Here is a 20146-nt window from a genome sequence, read left to right on the forward strand (position 1 = left end):
GGGAAGAGTTGTAAATACTCACACATTCTTTCCAGGTCTGACTTTTTTATAATTTGAAAATAATTCTGGTAAGGGGTAATTCTGATTGAAATGCTAACTTGTGTTCTCTATACATCTCATAATTAATAACACGAAAATCACAAACATCGTTCTTTATCTCAGAGATAAAGGTGAAAAGTGTGGAGAATAACAAGAGAGTAGGCAAGGGAGGTAGATGACCATACCCTGTACAATCAGGTGATGCTCCGAATCAATATAATATAGCAAAAGGGGAAAGCACTCGTGTGTTTTTATCATCGTCTCGTAAGTTGAAAGCGAAAACAGAAAGCAGCAGGGAGCGTCATAAGATTGAATGAAAACATCCGCACCATTTTGGCAGAAAAAGCAGTGACACTTCAATTTTTCGCAAACATTTATTTTTGTCCACCTCAAGTGTCAGCTGAAATCATTCGAGAGGCATCTCAATAGGCTACAACAACATACATTTATAATAATCTCGGCGAAATCAGGTTTGACAATTTGATTGAATCTCCAGTGGACCGGAAAAGGAACTGGCGGAGATGCGCGCCAACTAACCGTAATGAAAGAGTTCGATTTCTTTTTTGTGTACTTAGTTAGGAAAGTCACTAGCAAGGGCTTAGATGTGTATACTATATTATCATTTGGACAGCCAAAAGTTGTTTGGGCGCAACGCCTCCGCCAAAACTCGGGAAAGCGACTCAAGCCGCCGACTCAAGAATTATCTTCCGTTCGATTGAGCTGCAAAGCCGCGTCGCGCCGGTCGCCCCCGACCAGCATCGTCGCGAAAATATTTATTGTCCACCGGCAACTCGCTGTTTTACCCCCGAGTAGTCCGAGTTGGATTTGCAAACTTGGACACCTGGGTGTCGGCCAGAGTGACGCGTGGACAGCAGCACGAGCAGCGCTTTGGACGCGATTTGGCGGAGAATTGCAACTTGACCGGCGGAAATCAAGAGGAATGTGAAAGGAATAACTTTTCTCTCGCTTCGTTTTGCGTACGCAATAATCGCGTACTCGATAATCCTTAATTTTAAGTATTATTAGCGATGATATAATCGTTTAAGAAAGTAGTTTACATCGTACACATCTCTCCAGATTCCCATTCTCACATGTCTTGACAGAGTTTGTGTCCTATAGGCGGTGCGTGCGTTGTGCGCACCGCACCACGTATGTTATGCGTACATTAGAGCAGAGTGAAAAAGGAAACACACACACAAATGAGCCAACCGATTCGTAAAACACCAAGCGAGCAGCTTTTTTTTATCAATTAATTGAGTACAGTAAATGTTCATCAAGTGCAAGTCATATTCTTTTCGTCAGCTATTTATGTTACCCTCGATCACTCTTGGTTTTTAATTGTTTTGTATTTTCTTTGTTTGTTTTAATTTCATCATCGTCGTCATCATCAGTATCAGCATCATACCTTCTAATTGCTTTATTTTTACAATATTTGCAGAGAAGTACAAAAATATAAAAGTGCGCGTGCAATTTCAACTTGTAAATGCAACACCGAAGAAGCAGCCTGGGCCGAAAGAATTTTCAGTCAGCTTTTTTTAAGTTAAAATACACACGTTCTGTGGCTGAGGATCGGAAAGCTATAGAAAGAAACCCAGTGCCAGGGTGGAAGATTTTTCAAGCACACAATCCAAAAAACATGAATGCGTAGATCCTAAGAATGACAAATACATAATACGCGTATAATTAATGCTTTCTTTAAATACACATTTTCAGACACAATGAATGGACTTTTGTTGAGTGGAATGCGTTGTCTGGTCTGCAGAGCGTGATTCGTTTAATTAAATTGGTCCAGATCCTACATGATGCTCACGCGTTCAGACCGCGTTGTTTCGATCCAAAAGTTCGATAATTATTACAATTTTTCAATATGCGTGAATAGCTAGGGAGGTTTGCACACGATATAGGATTTTTAGTTTAGTATCAAAACATGTCGCAATTAAAAGTCTAGGCTAGCGCACCCCATCTGCTCAACTCGCTCGCCTAGACCAACCACCGCTTTCGGAATGTGGGCCGCGACCGCATGCCAACTGATTTCGAGTTAATAATTTTATTCTTTTTTAAAATGACCGCGTCCCGCATTCCAAAAAGGTTATTTTATGCCAATAAATGTGTGATATTACAGTACAATTCAGAGAAAATTTGATTGATTTTTTTCCTTTGTTGATAACACGAATAATATTATTCAAAGTACAGTGTGTGCGCTCGAGTGTTGTGTGTTTTATGTTTGTTTTATAACAATTCCCTCGTTAACTGCCAGCAATCGAAAAAGATACATCAGAGCACCAAAATTCGATTTGTTTTTCAAACCACCAGCGTTCCGAAAAACGAAAAAGAGCATTTGATAGCCGCAAATCTAGTGTGTTTATATTAAATTACAACTTGTGATTGACTAGAAACTCTTTGCCAGAGTTGTTCTTTTGATGCATGCCCTTCTGGTTTTCTTCATATTTTTCTCGTGTTTAATTCGCTTTAATCGTAGGTATTACTCTCTATACTTATAGCGGATAAATGTTTGTGTATGTGTGTGTGTTTATGTAGTTGTAATGCGTGTGTGTTTGTGTGTGTGTGTGTGTGTGTGTGTGTGTTTCATGGGTTTGAGAAAATTGCTGGCCGTCGTGTTTGGGGCTTGGCCATTCGCATAACTCGGTGCCTTCGCCGGCCGACACACAATTTTGGCATTTTTCCAGCAGCCCAGCCAACAATTTGACACATGTCCAGCGGACACCACTTAGGGGGCCAGCATCTTTGAAAGCTCCTCGTCCTGCAGGCAGCCCTTGAGGAACTCGTCCTGCGTCAGCTGTCCGTCGTTGTTTTCGTCCATCTTGGCAAAAATGTTCTTGGCCCGGTCCTCGGCCGAGTCGGCCGGCCGATTGGAAGAACAAGCGCCCAGCATGTCGTATATTGCCTGAGGAGCAGAACGCAATACGTCATTATTTTGTAGCTTCCTCCACGAGCACAGCGCTAGAGATTAAAACCAAGCTGTAAAAGAGTACCCAAGCGAGATAGTTTTATGCATATTTTAGGTTAACACTGGATTTTGAAGAATATAGATTACTTGATTTTACTTGCAGACTGAACAGGGTTTTAAACAAAAGCTCATCTCTCCATTTTTGTTTCAAGAAATAAGAGAAACAGTAGAAAATCAAGCATTTTTACTCAATTTCACAATTTAAACTTTAAATTGGGTTAACCTGATATACTACAATTTTTTATCAAGCAATTCAATATTTTTAGTTTTAAAAAATTAACGTCTCTTGAAGTTAAATTGCGGGATCTGCGATTTCAGATTTAACTTAGAAAATATCATATACATACATTAACCAAAAATATTAGGAAGAAAATCTAAAATGATGGTTGGATTCCAATGCATTGTTAAGCCGTTCCGTGCCTGTTATCAAATTGTCCCAATTACCTGAACTATTTTGGTCATTTCCTGGATGTCTATGACACCGTTGCCGTCGACGTCGTACATGCGGAACGCCCACTTGAGTTTCTCTTCTGGGGTTCCAGACGAGGTTACGTCGATGGCTAACAAAAATTCCTGCAACAAACGAAACGAAGCGTTTTATTCAAGGTTGGGTGACGCAACTGCCACATTAAAAATTATATATTTTCACAAGCATTAATATTCAGGTTGCCTCGGTAAATTAGGCATTGTCTGCGCGGCGCAAGTGAAATTAGTGTGCAATCAGGCCGATAATTTTCTGCGCCAACAATGACGCAACGGTGTTTGTTCGCTCGTTGGCACCGACCGAGGACGCGAGAAAGCGAAAGTGCGCGTTATGTGACCCGCTCGGCAGCTGTGTTGGGCGTGTTGCGTGAATCGGAAATTGGCTCGCGAGGGGCAATAATTCTCTTGCCCGGCCGGAGAATTAAAAAGTGAATAATCCTGATACTGGAAAATGCAACAGAAACACGACGAGGTCGGCCGAAAGAAGCGAGCGCTTTTAAGCAAAAGCCATCAAAACGCGTTCTTTATTATTTATGAGACCCTTGTATTGAATAGAACGGCGAGCGTCCCTTGTGACCTCTTACCCTTTCCTCTGCCCGTGGAACGTTCGCTCTCGTGCTCCCGTGCACGCTCGCTTTTTGTACTTTCCTCTTCTCCGCTCTGCCTGACACCCGAGCCAGCGAGCGAGTGACATTTCAAACGAATTCGAAGCCACACGTTCTCAACGCCTTCAGAAGCATTTGCTTGAATAATAATCATGTGCTTTGTCCTGAGAGGCTGAAAGAATAGTTTGAAAGGTCTATTGCGATGAAATTCATTTCGACGTTTTTAAAACTCCTTTCCAAGCACTTAAGCAAATTATTTATTTTGAAAAGGAATTTTATCAAACTCGCGAATCGTTTATGAAACTTGAGTTGCGTAAAGACCAACCACTAGAAAACAGAAAAAGGATGAAAAGCGCTGGCGTTCCAATTAACGGAGAGTCGTGCGTCGTGCACTTTTACAAGTTATTTCGTCACTCATCTCCAGCCGTCACTTGTACGATACAAAGAAGCTGGATCAATCTTCACGCATTGCAACATCTTTCCCTCTCATTCCCAGTTTGCGATTTAAAACCTTTTCAGCGACGTTAGTCCTCCAATTTTACAACGCGCAAAATTAATCAAAGGCTGATATCAACATTTTTTGCAAACAAGAAAAGAAACGAAACAGAAGAACAGATGAAATAATAAAAAATGTAGAGTTTTTAGAAATATACCTAATGTCAAGAATATACTTAAAAAAATTATAGTCAAATCAAAATTTGCTCCTAAATCAAAGAGAGGCAATTTTTAATGTAGATTGAAAATAGGTTTGAAGCTGTAAACTCTTGAACTACAGTAGCTGGCAAAGGGCTTTCCTAATATAGCCGTAGATAAGTGTGTGTTTGCGTTTCAAGCGTTTTCGGCTTACAGAAATTATCCAACAAAGTGAGCAGTTAGAGCGATCCGAGTTTATTACAAACTTTAAGTGCAACCAGGCTCAACTGGTGGTTCGCGCAAAAAATGCACGAAACTGCTATTCGGCCGGATTCCGACCTTGGAAACAACAAAAATCTTCCGCGTCAATTTCGCCGTCCGAAAAAGGCTGTTAACAAAGTGACAGGCGTGTTTGCTGGCTATCAGACAGCTTGTATTATAAAAAGAGTGGATTTCGCATCATTCTCTCGGCCAGACACCGCCGTCGGCAGGCCAGGAATAGTTTTCTCATTTTCGGCCGAATTTTCCAACGACAAAGCGGACACTAAGGAAGACTAATGGCCTTTCGCTCGTCGTCCATTCATAAAGTCGGAGAACTGGAAGAATAATGGAAGGCGAGAGAAATAGTGCGGAGGGAGCCGAAAGTGGTTGATGGTGCGGGCGGCGGCGGGGCCAGGGGGTGGGCGGCGGCGCTGAGGGTGCTTTTCAGGGGTGCGCGCACGGCTGGCTGTGCGGTGGTATCGACCTGTGGCTCCGAGTGCTTCACCTGGGCAGGCAAGGCCCCATCCAGCTCCAAACACCAACAGCTCCAACCCACACAGCAGCCAAAACAAATGCGCGTCTTTGCTCTCGTCAGTCCGATTGTTTCGCGGCCGCCCCCAAATCCGCTCTTTTCTGCCTTCGTCCGACTCACGCTTCTAATTTACCACTCGACACTCGGCAAATTATTATTTTTCGCTCCCCCAGCCTTCGTGTCACCCGCAAACAATCACAAACGCTGTTATTACACTAATTTGAAAGAACTTGAGAAGGCGAAACTTCAAACTCTGAATTAAGCTTCCGCACTGCCCCATTTCAAAGGGGAAATACATGGCTGTAATTGAGTTATTTTTTTGCGACCAATTTCCAAGAAGCAAAATTTCCAAAGTAAGTAAAATTGAGTTGTTAGTAGTTTGCATCAAGCCTTTATTTTGGCTAGGAGATCGTCGGAAAGAATTTACAAGGGATTTATTTTCACTAAAAACTTTACCGCCCATGAAAATTAATTTCTCGCAACCCCCTTGCGAATTTGGTTTAAAACTGAACGGCACAAAAAGGGAACCACCCAAGCAAAAATTTAAACACAGCAGGTAGGAAAATGCAATTCTGGAAGGCCAATTTGCAACAACTTCTCGGCACAGGCCTAATTTTGCCTTTTGAGGGTGAGATTGAACCAAAGTTACGAGCAGCTTCAGTCACCTGGGGTTGAGTTTGCAAACGAAGTTCCAGCCGACATGCCTGGTGATGGTGAGCATTTAATTAAAATGCAACACGCTGTGCTCCGCACGATGAAGAAAACTTTTCTCGCTAAAGGGTTTTTTAAGAATTAAATCATTCTCGTAATTCAATAGCGAACTTTTAATATCTTTTCATCACGTAGAAAATTTCCATGCTTGAAACATTTCCATTTCGAATTAATTCTCTTGATCAGAAAGTTCGCAAACGCTGGATAAAATTTCATTTGAATAACTATGGCTTCGATGTGAATAAAATTGATTAAATTCGCAACTGAAATTGAATTTAGCTTGGTCAAAGAAATTAAATTCGGTATGGGTGGTGATTCAAAAATTCTAAACAATTTCTTGTTGACTTTTAAAAATCCAGAGAGGGTTTAATCAAGAATAAATAGTTTCGGATTCAAGATTTTTCAAATAAATTGAATTATAAATGGAAAAAGGAGGAATGCAAGATTCTCAATCATGATTTTTTTTTGGCGATTGTCACTCTTATTGTTTTTTTATGATCGCTCAACAAAAATAAGCAACTTAATTAGGTAGAATATTTTTTATTTTTCCCCTAAAAGCAAGAAAAAATTAAAACTGCGTAGTTAAAAAAGCATAGATGCATTTCCATCAAAGCTCTGGAATTATGTATTAAAGATGCTTTTTATTTCAACTGGTGTAATTTGCAGCACCGCATAAAGTGGCACTATCAAAATCCTCGTGCGGAAGCAATAATTGGTGAAAATTGCCAATTATTGGAAAATAGTTTAGTCAGTGCTCGTCCCAAGGGCAGTTGAGCGTAAGCAGCTAAGGTGTATTAGGCTGTCGAAATGACCCAGTTAGTGTACGGAAGAAGGAGCAAGGTAAAATAGTGGAAACGCGCGCCCTGAGATCAATTAAGCAAGCGCGGCGGCGGCTGCGTTCGTTCGTTCGCTCGCTCGCTTGCTAGCAAATCTGGCTGCGAAACTGGATTTCGGGGCACCGCGAGCGAGCGAACGCGAGCAACAGCTGCGGCTGTTTTTTCAGCCATGCATAATAGACGAATTTCGGGCAATCAATATAGATGGATTGACGTCAGCCTGCTTGCTGAATAAACGCGCCACCGTCGGCGACACACGCCACGCACGCCGCACCACCGAGTGTCTGTGTGTGGATGTGACGGACACTATCGCTTTCGGCGCCGCCTCCACCGCGTCCGCAGGAAATTTCCTGCGCCTCTGTTTGCAAATTCCTCTCTTCTCGTCGGGCGTCACGCGAGACGCACATATACACACAAGCGCGTCGCTATTTGTCGGGCCGATGGGCCGGGTCTGACTGAGAGTATCCTTTCCGCCACGTGTTTGAACAGACCCGCCGGACAAAAATGCGCTTTCGGGTAAACAACCGTGTCAAAGTGCCACACCAATTTGCTCTGCCCGAAACAGAGCTTTTCTAGATCAAAGGCTTTGTCATTATTTGCTTCGTCGCTGCTCTAACGTGTTTCAGGTGCAATTAGCGATCTACAATTTTCAACACGACAAAAACGTTTTCCGCTTAGTTTCAAAATGAAGGGGATAACTGAGTTTTCCTTTGAAGTTTTAGTAATTCTAAAATATTACGATGAAAATAAAGCGGCTTAAAGAAAACACGAAGCAGGGCTTATAATTTCACTGTCACGATTTTAAATATTTAATTAGAAGAAAGTCAAAAGGGTGGCCTGATTTTGATATGCAAACTGATAACAATAATGAGTTAAGCTTGTTGATTAAATAATTCAAAAGATAATAATAAGTGTATTTGCGATACCACAATATCAGGTTAATGCGACACAAATTGTTATTTGTTGATTTTTCTCGAGAGTCAAGGAGATAAAACGTGGCAATGATGTTTAAGAGAAAAATATCATGAAACGAAAAATCCCATTCAGCGGCAAAGAAGGAAACAAGAAAAAAAATTTCAAAAAGTTTTAAATTTAGACTAATTTTACAAACGATAGATTTCTCGTCGAAAATGCCGTGTTAAAAATCGCAACACTCATTCCAACTTTTACAACTCTCAAGAATAATTACCATATTTCTTTTGAAACTCCTTCGGCTCCGCAACACATAATTTACACTGGGGAAAAACTCACCTTAAAGTCGATGTAGCCGTTCTTGTCCATATCGAACGTGCGGAAAACGTGGTCGCAGAATTCTTCAGCGTTGCCGCTCGGGAAGAACATCTTGTACATATCCACGAATTTGGCCGGCGTCAGCTGTCCGTTCGGACAGTCTTGCTGCAACAAACAAACGAAAACGAGTCGTCAGTCACATGCGTGGCAAAGAATCGTGCATGAATCGCCAAGTATACCCTTCTCAAACAGATTGTTTCGCGTTTAATTCGAAGCCGTTTCCCCCCCGCGGGGATTTAACAATTCATCGAGGCTTGCATTATTCAGGTGTGCGCGCCGCAACTCTCATTTTCCGCAGCTTTTTGGTTGCCTGCCGAGCGGGACCTTCCGCCCGGGCGAGCAAATTAGATTTTTCCGACAACGCCGAGCAAGCTGCCTGCCAACGGCCTGATTATCACCGTAATCTGGCGCCGGGGGCTCCAACCCTTCCGCCAAGACATAAATATGATCACCGCATTCATAATTGAGGCGCGACTCTCGAAAATGAAGTCGGCGGCGCCTTTTGTGCACGCCTTCCGACCGAACAAACGAAAGCATATTTACATTTTGTGAAAGTTTTGCGTTTTATAGCGACAGAAACTACGCGGTCAAGGAACGAGAGACCATTTGAGGGAAAAAGCTTCTGATTAATTCCATCGTTCTACAGAAGTGAAGAATTATTAAATGGGATTGGATTAGAAAACAGATGTTGCAATGTGTCTCGTGATAAACCCACAAAACTATCCTTTTACGAATTAACTAAACAATTTGTTTCTGAATCGGAGTAAAAATTAACACAATTTTAACACTCTACTTTTTCATGGTCAATGGTATCTTTGATTATTCGATGATTAGATTTCAATCCACGTTATTCTACGGTTTGAAAAGCACGTAGGATGTTCTGAAAAGGAGAAAGACGAGCATCAAAAGTTTATAAAAAAGCAACACTCGTTACCAGAGTCATACATTTAATTGTCTCGCTCTTTTGTTTCGTTAAAACCGCGGCAGTCTAGGTTTCAGTTCACGAGGCTTATTGAAACATATCCAATTCGAAGATTAAATGCTTGTAGCTTATTTATATGTTTTAGTCACTCGGCCGAAAAGCATTATATCTTAATGAGGCCCACAATAACTCTGAGCTGAGAGAGTGGAAACACAATTTTTCTACAGCTTGTCACTTCTGCTTTCCTTTCATTCCGCTCGCAGCTGTGTGAGCAATTTAACTGCAAGTCTCCCGCCGATAATTGGCCGCGCTTAATTGCTTAATTTATTCGCAACGCGGAATGAAAAGCAATAAAAATAGCGCACCGCAGCCGAGCTAATTAGGTGCGCGCAGCAGTCAGCAGCTTTTGAAATTAGTGCTCATGTTCGTAGCACGCATGTTTGTGTAAGCGGACTGTTTTTACAGTCGGACCAACACTAAATTTCGCACTTACGGATATAAATTAACCGACAATAATCGAGCATGGCGCGGAAACGACACTTTTGCTCCACTTCGCAGGAACACGCGCAGCATATTAAATTACAGATTTCCAGTTAAGCTTGAACGTAGAGAAAGAGAAGTTTGCACATCTGCATGATGGGCCGATTTTTTTCCTTATGAGGAGCAATTTTCCGGTTTTGTGTCGTAAAACAGCTTTGCAGAAGCCAATCTAACCGTTTGAAAAATGGTAGTTTAAAGGTCCTTTATAGGATTTCAGACGAAGATTAAATATCAATCTGAATAGGAACATAATATGTCAATGGAAAGAGCGTTGTTTGGACACCAAACTAAAAAGGAGAGCAAGCGTTAAGTAGAATACGGTGACGTCATCACTGTACCAGGTAGTAAAGATCATTATTGAGATTAAGATGAGTCAACTGTTGGTGTTTTCTTCATTGGCTATCTTATTAGTGCCGAACAATCGGTAAGCACTAAGCAGAAATGGCTTACTCATATAGTATGCACCACTGTGAAAAATGGATCAAATGGAATACTGAAACAGCTAAATTCAAACTTTTAATATGATTAGAGCCCCTATAGATGAGTCCTAATCTCTATGTATGCCATCCTTGTTTTCACTCTGCGGACATCGAAAATGTCGCAATGTACGGGCAACTCTCCATTTCCAGAGCTCAATTTTTTCGGTACATCCTTTATGAATTTGTTACTGCTTTATAATAATTTTCGTCATTCTATATCCGTAAAATGTTTCACTGCCAATTTCTTCACATAACTCACTTTAGCGAAATTCTCGGTTCGCGTTTCATTTTATCAGATTACGCTGATAAAAGACAAACAGCGTCTCCTGGGTAGAATCAATACCGAAATCTTTCCACAACATTCGCGATAACATCAGCGAAACGATAACAAGCGGTGCAATTTGTCCAAATACCCACCGCCGCCGCCGCCGGCGCAGCGAATCACGGAGCGCCGTAAATTATTTACCGCCCGTTTCGTCCTCTTGGGCTTTGCGAGTGAGTGCAAATAGAGGATTCGACTAGATTTGACACATACATCGCACACTCGCCGGCGAAAAGCAAGCAAGCTCGAGTGCCAGAGTACATGTGTGCGAGCCGATAAATTCGAGTGCGGCCGGGCGATTAACGCTCGATACACTCACAGACAAATCGCTGGGAAATTTAACCTGGATTAAAGAACAAAATGTGCTGTTATTAGAGTGCGAGTGAGAGAGAGGGGAAACTGGCTAAAAGTGGCTCACATGCCCACAGCCAGAATTATTTATTATGCGCGCGGTCAGCTCGTAGCTCAATTTTATGGTCGGCCCGTCGTTTTTCCTCTCTCTCCCCAGCCAATTGAATTTTCCGATCGCTTTTGCACGGCTCCGTCGGTTAAACGTGTTTTTTGGCCAGGCACAACAACGCTGCCTGCATAATGACAAGTCCGTCCCGTATATCCCTGCGAGGCAGAGCTAATTTAGTGCATTTCAGATGTAACCCAGATTGCGCCGACGAGAACGGCTCCACCTCCAGCAATCAGCAAAAATTAGAGCTACTTAGCGATTTTAAAGAGTCGTGCTTATCAAGATCGGCGTTTTTTACGCGGCGTAACAGAAGAAGTTTGATCATTTTTTACCGTCTGGAGGAAAACCATAAATTTTTATTGTCGGCGGCTGGAGCGAAGTTGACTCGATCATAAAGCAATTGCTCTCAACAAAATTAAAAAAGTTTGCCGGGCGTGTCAGCCCGTGGCTTAAATAGAGACCGAAATTCGGTAGATTAACCCCAATAAAGCAGGCAGCCCGGTCGCTTATTTGCTTTCCGGCCGCACGAGCGAACTTTTCGCGCGTGAGACTACGACAAAATGACAAAATCCGATTTACTCCCGCTCTGTGTGCGTGGTGCGAGACAAAGTTTCCCCTTTTCCCGGCCAGATCGGACCCCAGCAAATTGTGTACGCCGGCCGGCCGACCGTGTATTTTTACGTATGCAAACGGAGTACACTCACCAACACAAACTGCTAACTGTTGATTCATCCGCGAGTCTTATGTGTAATTGCAGTGGGCACGCAACGCAACATGAAAGCGGCGGCACCGCACGATTATATTATACACAAATCTGTGTCGCCGGGCGCGCGCAGCGAGGCAATCCGCAGCGATGCCGCCGCCGCGCACAAGACGACGACGGCTTTTGCGGTTTGCAGCTACAAACACGAGTTGCGCGCCCAAAACCAAATACACACACATATTATACGTGTTTGGCGTATTTATGTGTGTTCATGCGCTGGGTCATAAATCGCGGGCAGCGTCACGCGAACATCGTCGCCGCCGCCGAACAGGTTACGTAACCGCTATATCTCTGTGGGGAAATTTATGCCGAATCGAAAAAGCTTGTTCAAGTCTATCCCCAGCGGTGTATCGCGCTACCGTCCACATTCAATTACTCTTGCTTGACTCGGCTGCCGGCGTCTTTGCCCGGCTGCACTGCAGGATCTTTCATTCCGCGACGCAAAATGCATTTGTCCCAGCAGCAGAAATTGATCCAAATGCACCATTTCGCTGCAGCTTTCAAAAAGTATTAGCTGTAATGGGGGTTTTTATATTGTGTATCAAAAGGAGATTGCCAATTGAGAAAACTTGAACAACCAATTTGTTTAAAAGGTTCTAATGGCTTACAGTAAATATGAAGAGCGAAATGAATAAGCATAAATACTTCCATCCCTTTTAAATAAATGATACTTTTAAAACCATTTTTTTTTAATTTAATTAAATAAGCTGTCAAGCAAGTTTTTCAATTAACACAAGTGTTTTCATTTTTTATACGTGGCTTGACTGCTTCTCAGTCATAATAATTTCAAGTTAATTAGAATTGGAGTTGAGCACTTCATTTATAAGAAAAGCACATATCTAAAATTGACTTTCATCACAATAAAAAAGAGTGTGAAGTAACAAGTCTTCTCTAGAACACAAATTTCATCAAGGTCTAAAGTCCCGTGCCCTTTTTAAAACGGATCCAAAACCTCCAAACGTCAGCATGTCATCAAGCAATTTTTTAATAAAATTTAAGCCCCTTTCTCGATCATTGAAGCGTCCGCTTGTTATAGTAACCTCTGTATCTTCTTGAAAAGACATCGTTTGAAGGGGTTGTAATTGTGTTAAAGCGCTCTTTAATTCAATTCAGTACTTGACGAAGGAGCTGCCACGGGCGATACGTCTACTTTTTTCGTCTAGGAACGTCTCAATTTGCGGAGATAAGCAAACGGGGCGGAAAGGGTTCGTGGCAAAAACGCGTGGCGCCTTAGTTCGGCGCACGAAGGAAAGAAATCGGGTGGAAGACTCCTCTTGGCGGCCGTTAGCATTAATTTTTCAGCCCCGCTTTCACGCGGCGCCGATGGAAGCCGACACCGAAAACAACTTGTGGATTGCTCTCGGCTCGTTCCCGCGCCAAGTTCGCAGCACGCTCGGCCCACAGAGCGACCGAGCGGCGGTCGGCGGCGCGCAAAACGCGAGAATCGTAATAAACGAGCATGTACGGCTAATTATGCATGCACGAAATGGTAATAAATTCGGTCATTTCGTCGTCTCTGCTCACCTTGAAGCCTTTGTACCATTCTTTGATTGTTGCCTCGTCGTACCGAGTGTGAGTCTTGAGGAACTCCATGTCTTCTTTGGAGAGTTTTTCTTTGCTTCCGAAACACCCCATCGTGACACACTAACGACGCCTAGACGATCACCACACAACACTGTCTGCAACAAGAAAAAACAAGGGCTGTTAAATATCTGTTCAGGAACTTGTTTTTTATTTTTAAAGTGAAAACATGCTTGGCAATACTTGTATTTCTACGCTGTTTGGACGCTCCCTCACATTTAAATTGATTAATGTGAGCACAAAAATGGTCTAAAGCATGTTGATAACTCAGGCTTATCTGTCAGCTTAATTTTATCAGTTTTTATCAGGAATTTCTCAACTCAAAAATGTTATCACTATGCCTTTAATTTTTTATTCATATAATTTGACATTATCATGCATCAAAACTTTGCTCAAAGGCACTTGTTTAGGTATGGAATGTAAATTAAATATTCATAATAAGAATGACAGATTTTCAATACCTCCAATATGAAAATATCGAGCAATACGGCGACGTCATTCTGTCTCTTAACATACCAATTCGAATTCGTCATTTTTATTATGTGCCAAGAACAGTAACGACTAATGTTCCCTTATATGTTGTATCGCAGAGTAATCGAGGGTTTCCAATTCAATTTCGTTTGAAGCGTATCAAATTACGCTTGGCAAATAAAAAATCTGCTGTCAGAATTAATTTTTGTCGACACTGCTTGTGGGTATTGAATGAGGCGTGAACATAAATCATCACTACGGCATTGTTGGGCGACGAAAGCAGATTGATACCAGGCAATTTACTTTTGATTAGAGCAATTTGCAATGCGCCGAGTTGAAGGATCGAGTGACGGAAGGGCACATAATATTTTGCCGGGCACCATCTTGGCATCGGCACTTGGACTGCCGGGCGACGTGGGAAAACTTGAAAGGTGAATACGCAGGAAAAGGGGGCGATAAATCTTCGTCTCGGCAGCCGCGAGAAAGGAGTCTGTTTTTTACAGCGACATATTCGCGGTTCTGGATTTACGCTCGCAGTGTTTACGACTCTCGCGCGGCTCGCCCACGAAAACTCATTACACCGCGGGTTTGAACTTTTTTGGAAAGCTCTCGAGACTCGAAAAGGCAACGACGGCTCGGTCCAATCAGCCGCAAAAGTAATTCCGCTCGGCGCACCAACTTTCCTTCTCAACATTGACGCTTGCTCGTGAAACAACGCATTTTCATACGGCAGTTTTAAAATCGAGTGGCTGATAACGGAAAACTTACGTGAGTCTAGTATGGTTCAAAAATAGCCGAGTGTTTTGTACAAATTGTTATTCTTGGAATTCATTTTACGACGCGTTAGTCAAAAGAAACTGTTTAAAAAAACTGTATTTTTAGCCTGCTTTGTGTGCTCCAAATTGGAAACACAGAATACGAAAAAAGTGTTATTTATAATTTTGTTCCCTTGAGGGTGGAGTGAAAACTTTCAAATGTTTTGTTTAGCTAAGCGAATTTCCTTTTGTTTTTTTATTTAAACTAAATTAATTACTCTTTGTCGACATGCAAGATTTAAAAGGGTATATATAGAAAGAAACAATTCTGCGAAGGACAAAAAGATTCAAAGGTCCTGTTTCAACCGCAGATGTTTGTACCGCAACAATGCAGAGCGAAAACGACGGGCATTGTATGAAAATAGGCCTTAATGACAACGCGCGGTCCATTATTTGTCTTTCGAAGGAGGCAATTAGAGAGCTTTGTTGCGAAAGGACACCGCGAAGAGCAGTTAATCGCTTGCTCCACATATCTACGTGCTGCTGTTTAAGGTTTTAAGCGTGTTTTTTGTTTCAGCTAGCTCGCTGGCTCTGCCCCGGCCAGCCGGCCGGCCGGCGAATTCGCTCGTCCATATAAACGTATTGTCTCACTCGCAATCTACAGTTATTTGTTTGATAATGCTGGCGGCCATCGCGAGCGGGGCAGGTTTAGATGCACTAGCCACCAGTTTTTACGACTTGACCTACACTCGCCCGAAGAGTAAAAAAAAATTACGCGGTCCGACATGACCGCTGGTTAAAAACGATCAGAAATCCATTCTGGCCGGCTTTTTGCGCCCGAAACGAACCAAGTTTGGGCGGTGGCGAGGGCTGCTCATCGGTCGGTTGCGCGCAATCGACTCTTCCATTCATCTATCTCTCTCCGCATGGATATCGATTTGTTGATTAATATTTGAAACTGCCGGCACGCTCTAACTGCCAGTTAATGAAGGCAAACAGACGTCCACTCAAAAGTCTGGTTTTTGATTCCCACAAACATGTGGACAGCTCAAAAGCCGTAAAATGAGAGCATGCAACGAGGCAGTCAAATCTAATCAAGTTACTAATTCAATTCTTTGAATCATCCTCACCCAATTTTGTGAGCGAAATACCGCCAGACTAAATTGAGTTTGTAAAGCTGATACAGATAGATAAATAAATTAAACAGATAAATAAAAATATTAAATATTACAATAAGATTCTAATTCTTTGATACCGCGGCCATTCAATATTTCAAATTTTAAGGCTTCCGCAATTTTCTTGTGAGTATTTATATTTTATTTTTAACTGATAGTTAGGTAATTTCTATGTAATTTTTAAGATTGAGCAGAGCAGCCCACAATCATTAATATCCTCTAGAAAATTTCTAAACGGATTGGAGACTCTGGTTAATATTTGAATGTAGTTATCACCTTATTAAGACGCGACGAAAAGTAGATATTACTAAACACGAACCCCTTTGGCTCTTTTCAACTACAAATTGAAAACTGGCTCATTTTTAACGCGAGAGTGAGTTGAGGCTGGAGGCGAAATCGGATTTTTCGCTGGTCCAGCGGAGCATGGAAGCAAGGAAGCGGCCGCCGAGGGTTCATAATTGGGCCGTGCTTTCGGCTTTGGACAAGAGGAGAGCTCTCATTGAGGCGCGCCGCCTGCCGCCCGCTCGCCGCGTGTTGCCGCATCAAATACGCCTGGCAACTGACTAAAAATGGAAAGCTCTAGGCATCACACGAAATTTCAATTAGTTCGCCCAAAAGCAGCCAGCAGAGTTTGCTCCATTTACTCGAGGCGCCGCGCAAAACGTGACTTGCGATGACGAATCGAACGATGATACATGGCAGGGGAACTAAGAGCAGTTATGAAAATTCATACTACCTAGATAATTTTAAATTATATTCGTGTCTCAAATATCCCACTGTAAGAGACTGGATAGAACTTGCTTGGAACTATTAATTTAGAACAGTTTCTTTTAATTATTTACGATATAGGAGGATTCTAAATAAGGCAGGAGTTTTTAAACGTGATATTTTTAATGGATGGTTTCTTTCATTGCAAAATAAACCGAAAGCAAGAGAGTGCATAGAAAAGTTCAGAACGACCACCCAGAAAGGAAAAGTAAATGCTTCTGACACTTATTGCGAAAGGTCAGGTGCGCGCCTGTCAATTTTTTCACTGCACAATGGGCGGTATAATCGATCTGATGCATGATTACTGTGCGGCACAGGATTGATTTTCATTTTCATTGACACGCGGACGAGCGCGCTCGACCGGACTGAGATAATGAGAGTCAATGGCGGCGGCACACGCTGCGATCGGCGCGGCGCGCACCTGTCTGGCCCGACGGCGGATCTGTCTCGCTCGCCGAGTGACAAATATCAGGCTGAGGGCGGTAATGACGCTTCAGTTTGATTTTACGTCGGCCTACTGCTTGCCCCGGCCAATTAGCACAATTTCAACTGCTCGAGTGGAAAATTCCAATCAAACGACATCCACCCGTCGATCCCGATCCGACTAATGATGACAGGCTCACGTTCCGGCTCTTGCAAAATATTGGTCCGGGGCGCCGACGAACGCACTCACGCGTTCCCTACGCTTTTCCAGTCTCGTGATCCACCCAAAGGGATGAAATTGCATATATATGTGAGAATTATCCAATACTTTTTTATTAATACTGTTGGTGCCAAAGTATGATTTCCGATTCGGAAAAATACAAAGGCGATTTTTCAATGAGAGAAAAATCTAAAAACATAAATATTTGGTTTTTACTCTAATTTTCGAAAAAATACTAAAACAGCCACATTTTAATTAGGATTTTATGATTATAACTTTTTGACAATTATTGAGAAATATATACATAGGAACGATTGGATAATAATTTAAAAACTGATCATTTTACGATTTTCAACGTTAACACAAAATTAGCAAAATACTCAAAAATGATAATATTCGGCGCTTTTATGAGGTGATCATCTCATCAGTTGAAAAATAAATAATGTACGTCGCAATAGGAACTTCTTTACCTAAGCTCACATGAGTACGTGATTATTATACATTACAAAATAAATAATGTGGTATTTTAAGGCCCTTCGATTATTTGGTCGAAACTAATGGCCGTCAAACAGGTTAAATTAATGTAGACGGTTTAAGACAGCAAAGAGGGCTAAGCCTTGTTGTCAATACTCTTTCGTAATCTCTGCCTTTTCGGTGGAGGCGGTTGGATTTATGTTGGACCCGGAATCACTCAAGCACTGATGGCTGCTGTGAACACCGATGATGCTGAGCGGATGACATAGGCTTCGAGGCCGATTAAAGCCCACCGAAAAGCTACCGTTGCCTCCGCATGGAAGGCTTTGATTGAAACAATAGAGACATTGGTCCAATCAAGCCAGATCAGGTGCAAACCACCGAGTAATGAGTTGGCGGACATTCAACTACGTACATACCAACTATATATTGAACTGATTAGCATGTTGCGTTGGAAAATTATTGTGCTCAGCAGGACAATGTTTCCGTTAGAATGGGAGGATCAGTCCATAATTTGTAATGACGGGTTTTGGAAAACAAGAAGTTTTAGTCACACCATTCCGCACATTGCTAAAATACATCGCATTGCAGGGCCATGACCAAACAGAGCCGAACCAAAAAGAAATACAAACCAACCGTCTGCTTTGATCAGCTGCATCAGCACAATTTTTCAGGCAATGAATTGTCCGTCAGCGTATTAAAACTGAAACTCGTGGCCTCGCATGAAACTGAAAGAAATTTAAAAAGTGACATCTGTCAGTGCGGAATCAGATGGGGCCAATCTTGCCGTTTCACTAATGGTCACTCGTGATAGCGCAGCGCTAAAAGCGAATCGTTAAGACCGATTCAGGCGCGCAGCATCGTATCCCTTTTTACAACAATTTTACGAGCTCCGCTGCAAGGAAAGTGCTCAATAAATAATATTTCTGCGCCATTCAGCAGATAAGTCCTCTTTCTCTAGCAAGCCTTTGTGTGCCCGTATATGTATAGAAAATACGAGCGCACGCTTATCGCCGCGCATCTGAATCAATAACTCAATTAACAGGCGAGAATAGTAACATGCACACGAAATGAGGGGAACAAAAAACGGAGAAAGTTTCTCGCCGCTGCCAATAAATAAAGCAGCCGCGCCGCTCAGGTTGGGAAAAAATTACGCCGATTTGTTTATTTTGCCTCTGCATGTCATAAAAGCTGCAATTTTTCACTCCAAGCTGCGTTTTGCAGCAAAAAAAAATGGAAATCAGCTTTCTGTCCCACGAGAGAGCGAGAGACGAACTTAATTTCGCGATTCTGAATGTGGGAGCGGAGATTTACGTGCGGGCCTGATAGGACGAGACGCGACTCATGTTGCGCCTGGCCCGCCAGCAGTGCTGATAAGAAAGTGCATTACGCTGGAATAAACGCCTGACGTGAGCATTGTCTGAAAAGTGGGCGCAAGCAGGAAGAAATATTTGAATATTCAAACCTCCTCCGTAGCACAAAGTGCAGAATACACTCGATCTAAATTGCAAATTAACGCTCCGCAGAAAAATTAATGTGAAACTTTTCACACTACGGTAAAGCGTATGCAACTTGGCAAAATTTCAACCCTGTGCGGTGAAAATTCATAATTTTTCTTGGAACATTTAAAATCCTGCCAACTATACGAGTGAAACGAGGAGAAAATACAAATCTGTGTATTTATTTTTTATCGCACGACCTAATGACTTTATAATGAGCACCGGGCCCAGCCTCTCATGCCAAAATGGCGTTTGCAACGACTATTAATGTGGTAAGACAGATTTTCAGCCTCTATATATTAACACTGAAATCCTTAATACCAATTTTTTATAAAATCAATTGAAAAAAAAATTAAAATTTGAAATAGGACCATATCTTAACCGCTTCTAATTCCGACTTTCAATGATGTTCGCATAACTTGACAAAAAATCACGTATTTTGTCCTGAAATAAAAAAATACTTTTTGTTAGTCTCATTTGCTGACAGTTTTGGTGAGCATCTAACGCAATGCTCTTTTGGGAGTGCCAGTACTTTTTCACATCCACCATTTTTTACTGATCGCAAATCCCGAGCGAGAAACGTGAATGAATGGAGCAATTGGCATCTCAGGTACAGTGAAGGAGCATTTGCCGGGCCGGAGAACTCACCCAAAGTTTCTGTCGGCGTTCAGCAGAAGGCGGGGAGCATGACAGCAGACACACTGAGCACGACACAAACACCGCGAGCACGCACCTCTGCGGTACTGGGTAGACGGCAGACTGAACGGCGGACGAGCCCTGACACGGTTGCGGCAGCCAGCGCTCCTACTCGGTCCGCCGGCGCACTCGGCAGGCGCCTCTCCTCCGTCGCCTCGCCTACCTCGCCCGCTAAAATCGATCTCGCGCGCTCCACGGCGTCGGCAGCGGTCCCTCCGACCCCCGATCCTCCAGAGCCGA

At 42.6% G+C, this 20146-nt stretch overlaps 2 protein-coding genes across 3 annotated transcripts in view; both read right to left on the minus strand.

The window, feature by feature from the left end:
• The window catches only part of Nca (neurocalcin homolog), a 49128-nt gene that overhangs the window by 5766 nt on the left and 23216 nt on the right, over positions 1-20146 (minus strand). The window lies entirely within an intron of this gene.
• The window catches only part of LOC135941524 (neuronal calcium sensor 2), a 42188-nt gene continuing 22140 nt past the window's right edge, over positions 99-20146 (minus strand). Inside the window, exons 1-5 of one of the 2 annotated variants that reach the window (XM_065487129.1) lie at positions 19859-20016; positions 13369-13523; positions 8320-8463; positions 3452-3580; positions 99-2944 (exon numbers count right to left, since the gene is read on the minus strand). In XM_065487129.1, the coding sequence (XP_065343201.1) occupies positions 2768-2944; positions 3452-3580; positions 8320-8463; positions 13369-13479 (561 nt within the window). In that variant the 5' untranslated portion in view covers positions 13480-13523; positions 19859-20016 and the 3' untranslated portion in view covers positions 99-2767. Of the gene's footprint in view, positions 2945-3451; positions 3581-8319; positions 8464-13368; positions 13524-19858; positions 20017-20146 lie in introns of those variants that run through there. The other variant, XM_065487130.1, reaches the window with a different exon arrangement.

The sequence above is a fragment of the Cloeon dipterum genome, chromosome 3, assembly GCF_949628265.1.
Source record: "Cloeon dipterum chromosome 3, ieCloDipt1.1, whole genome shotgun sequence".
NCBI lineage: Eukaryota > Metazoa > Arthropoda > Insecta > Ephemeroptera > Baetidae > Cloeon > Cloeon dipterum.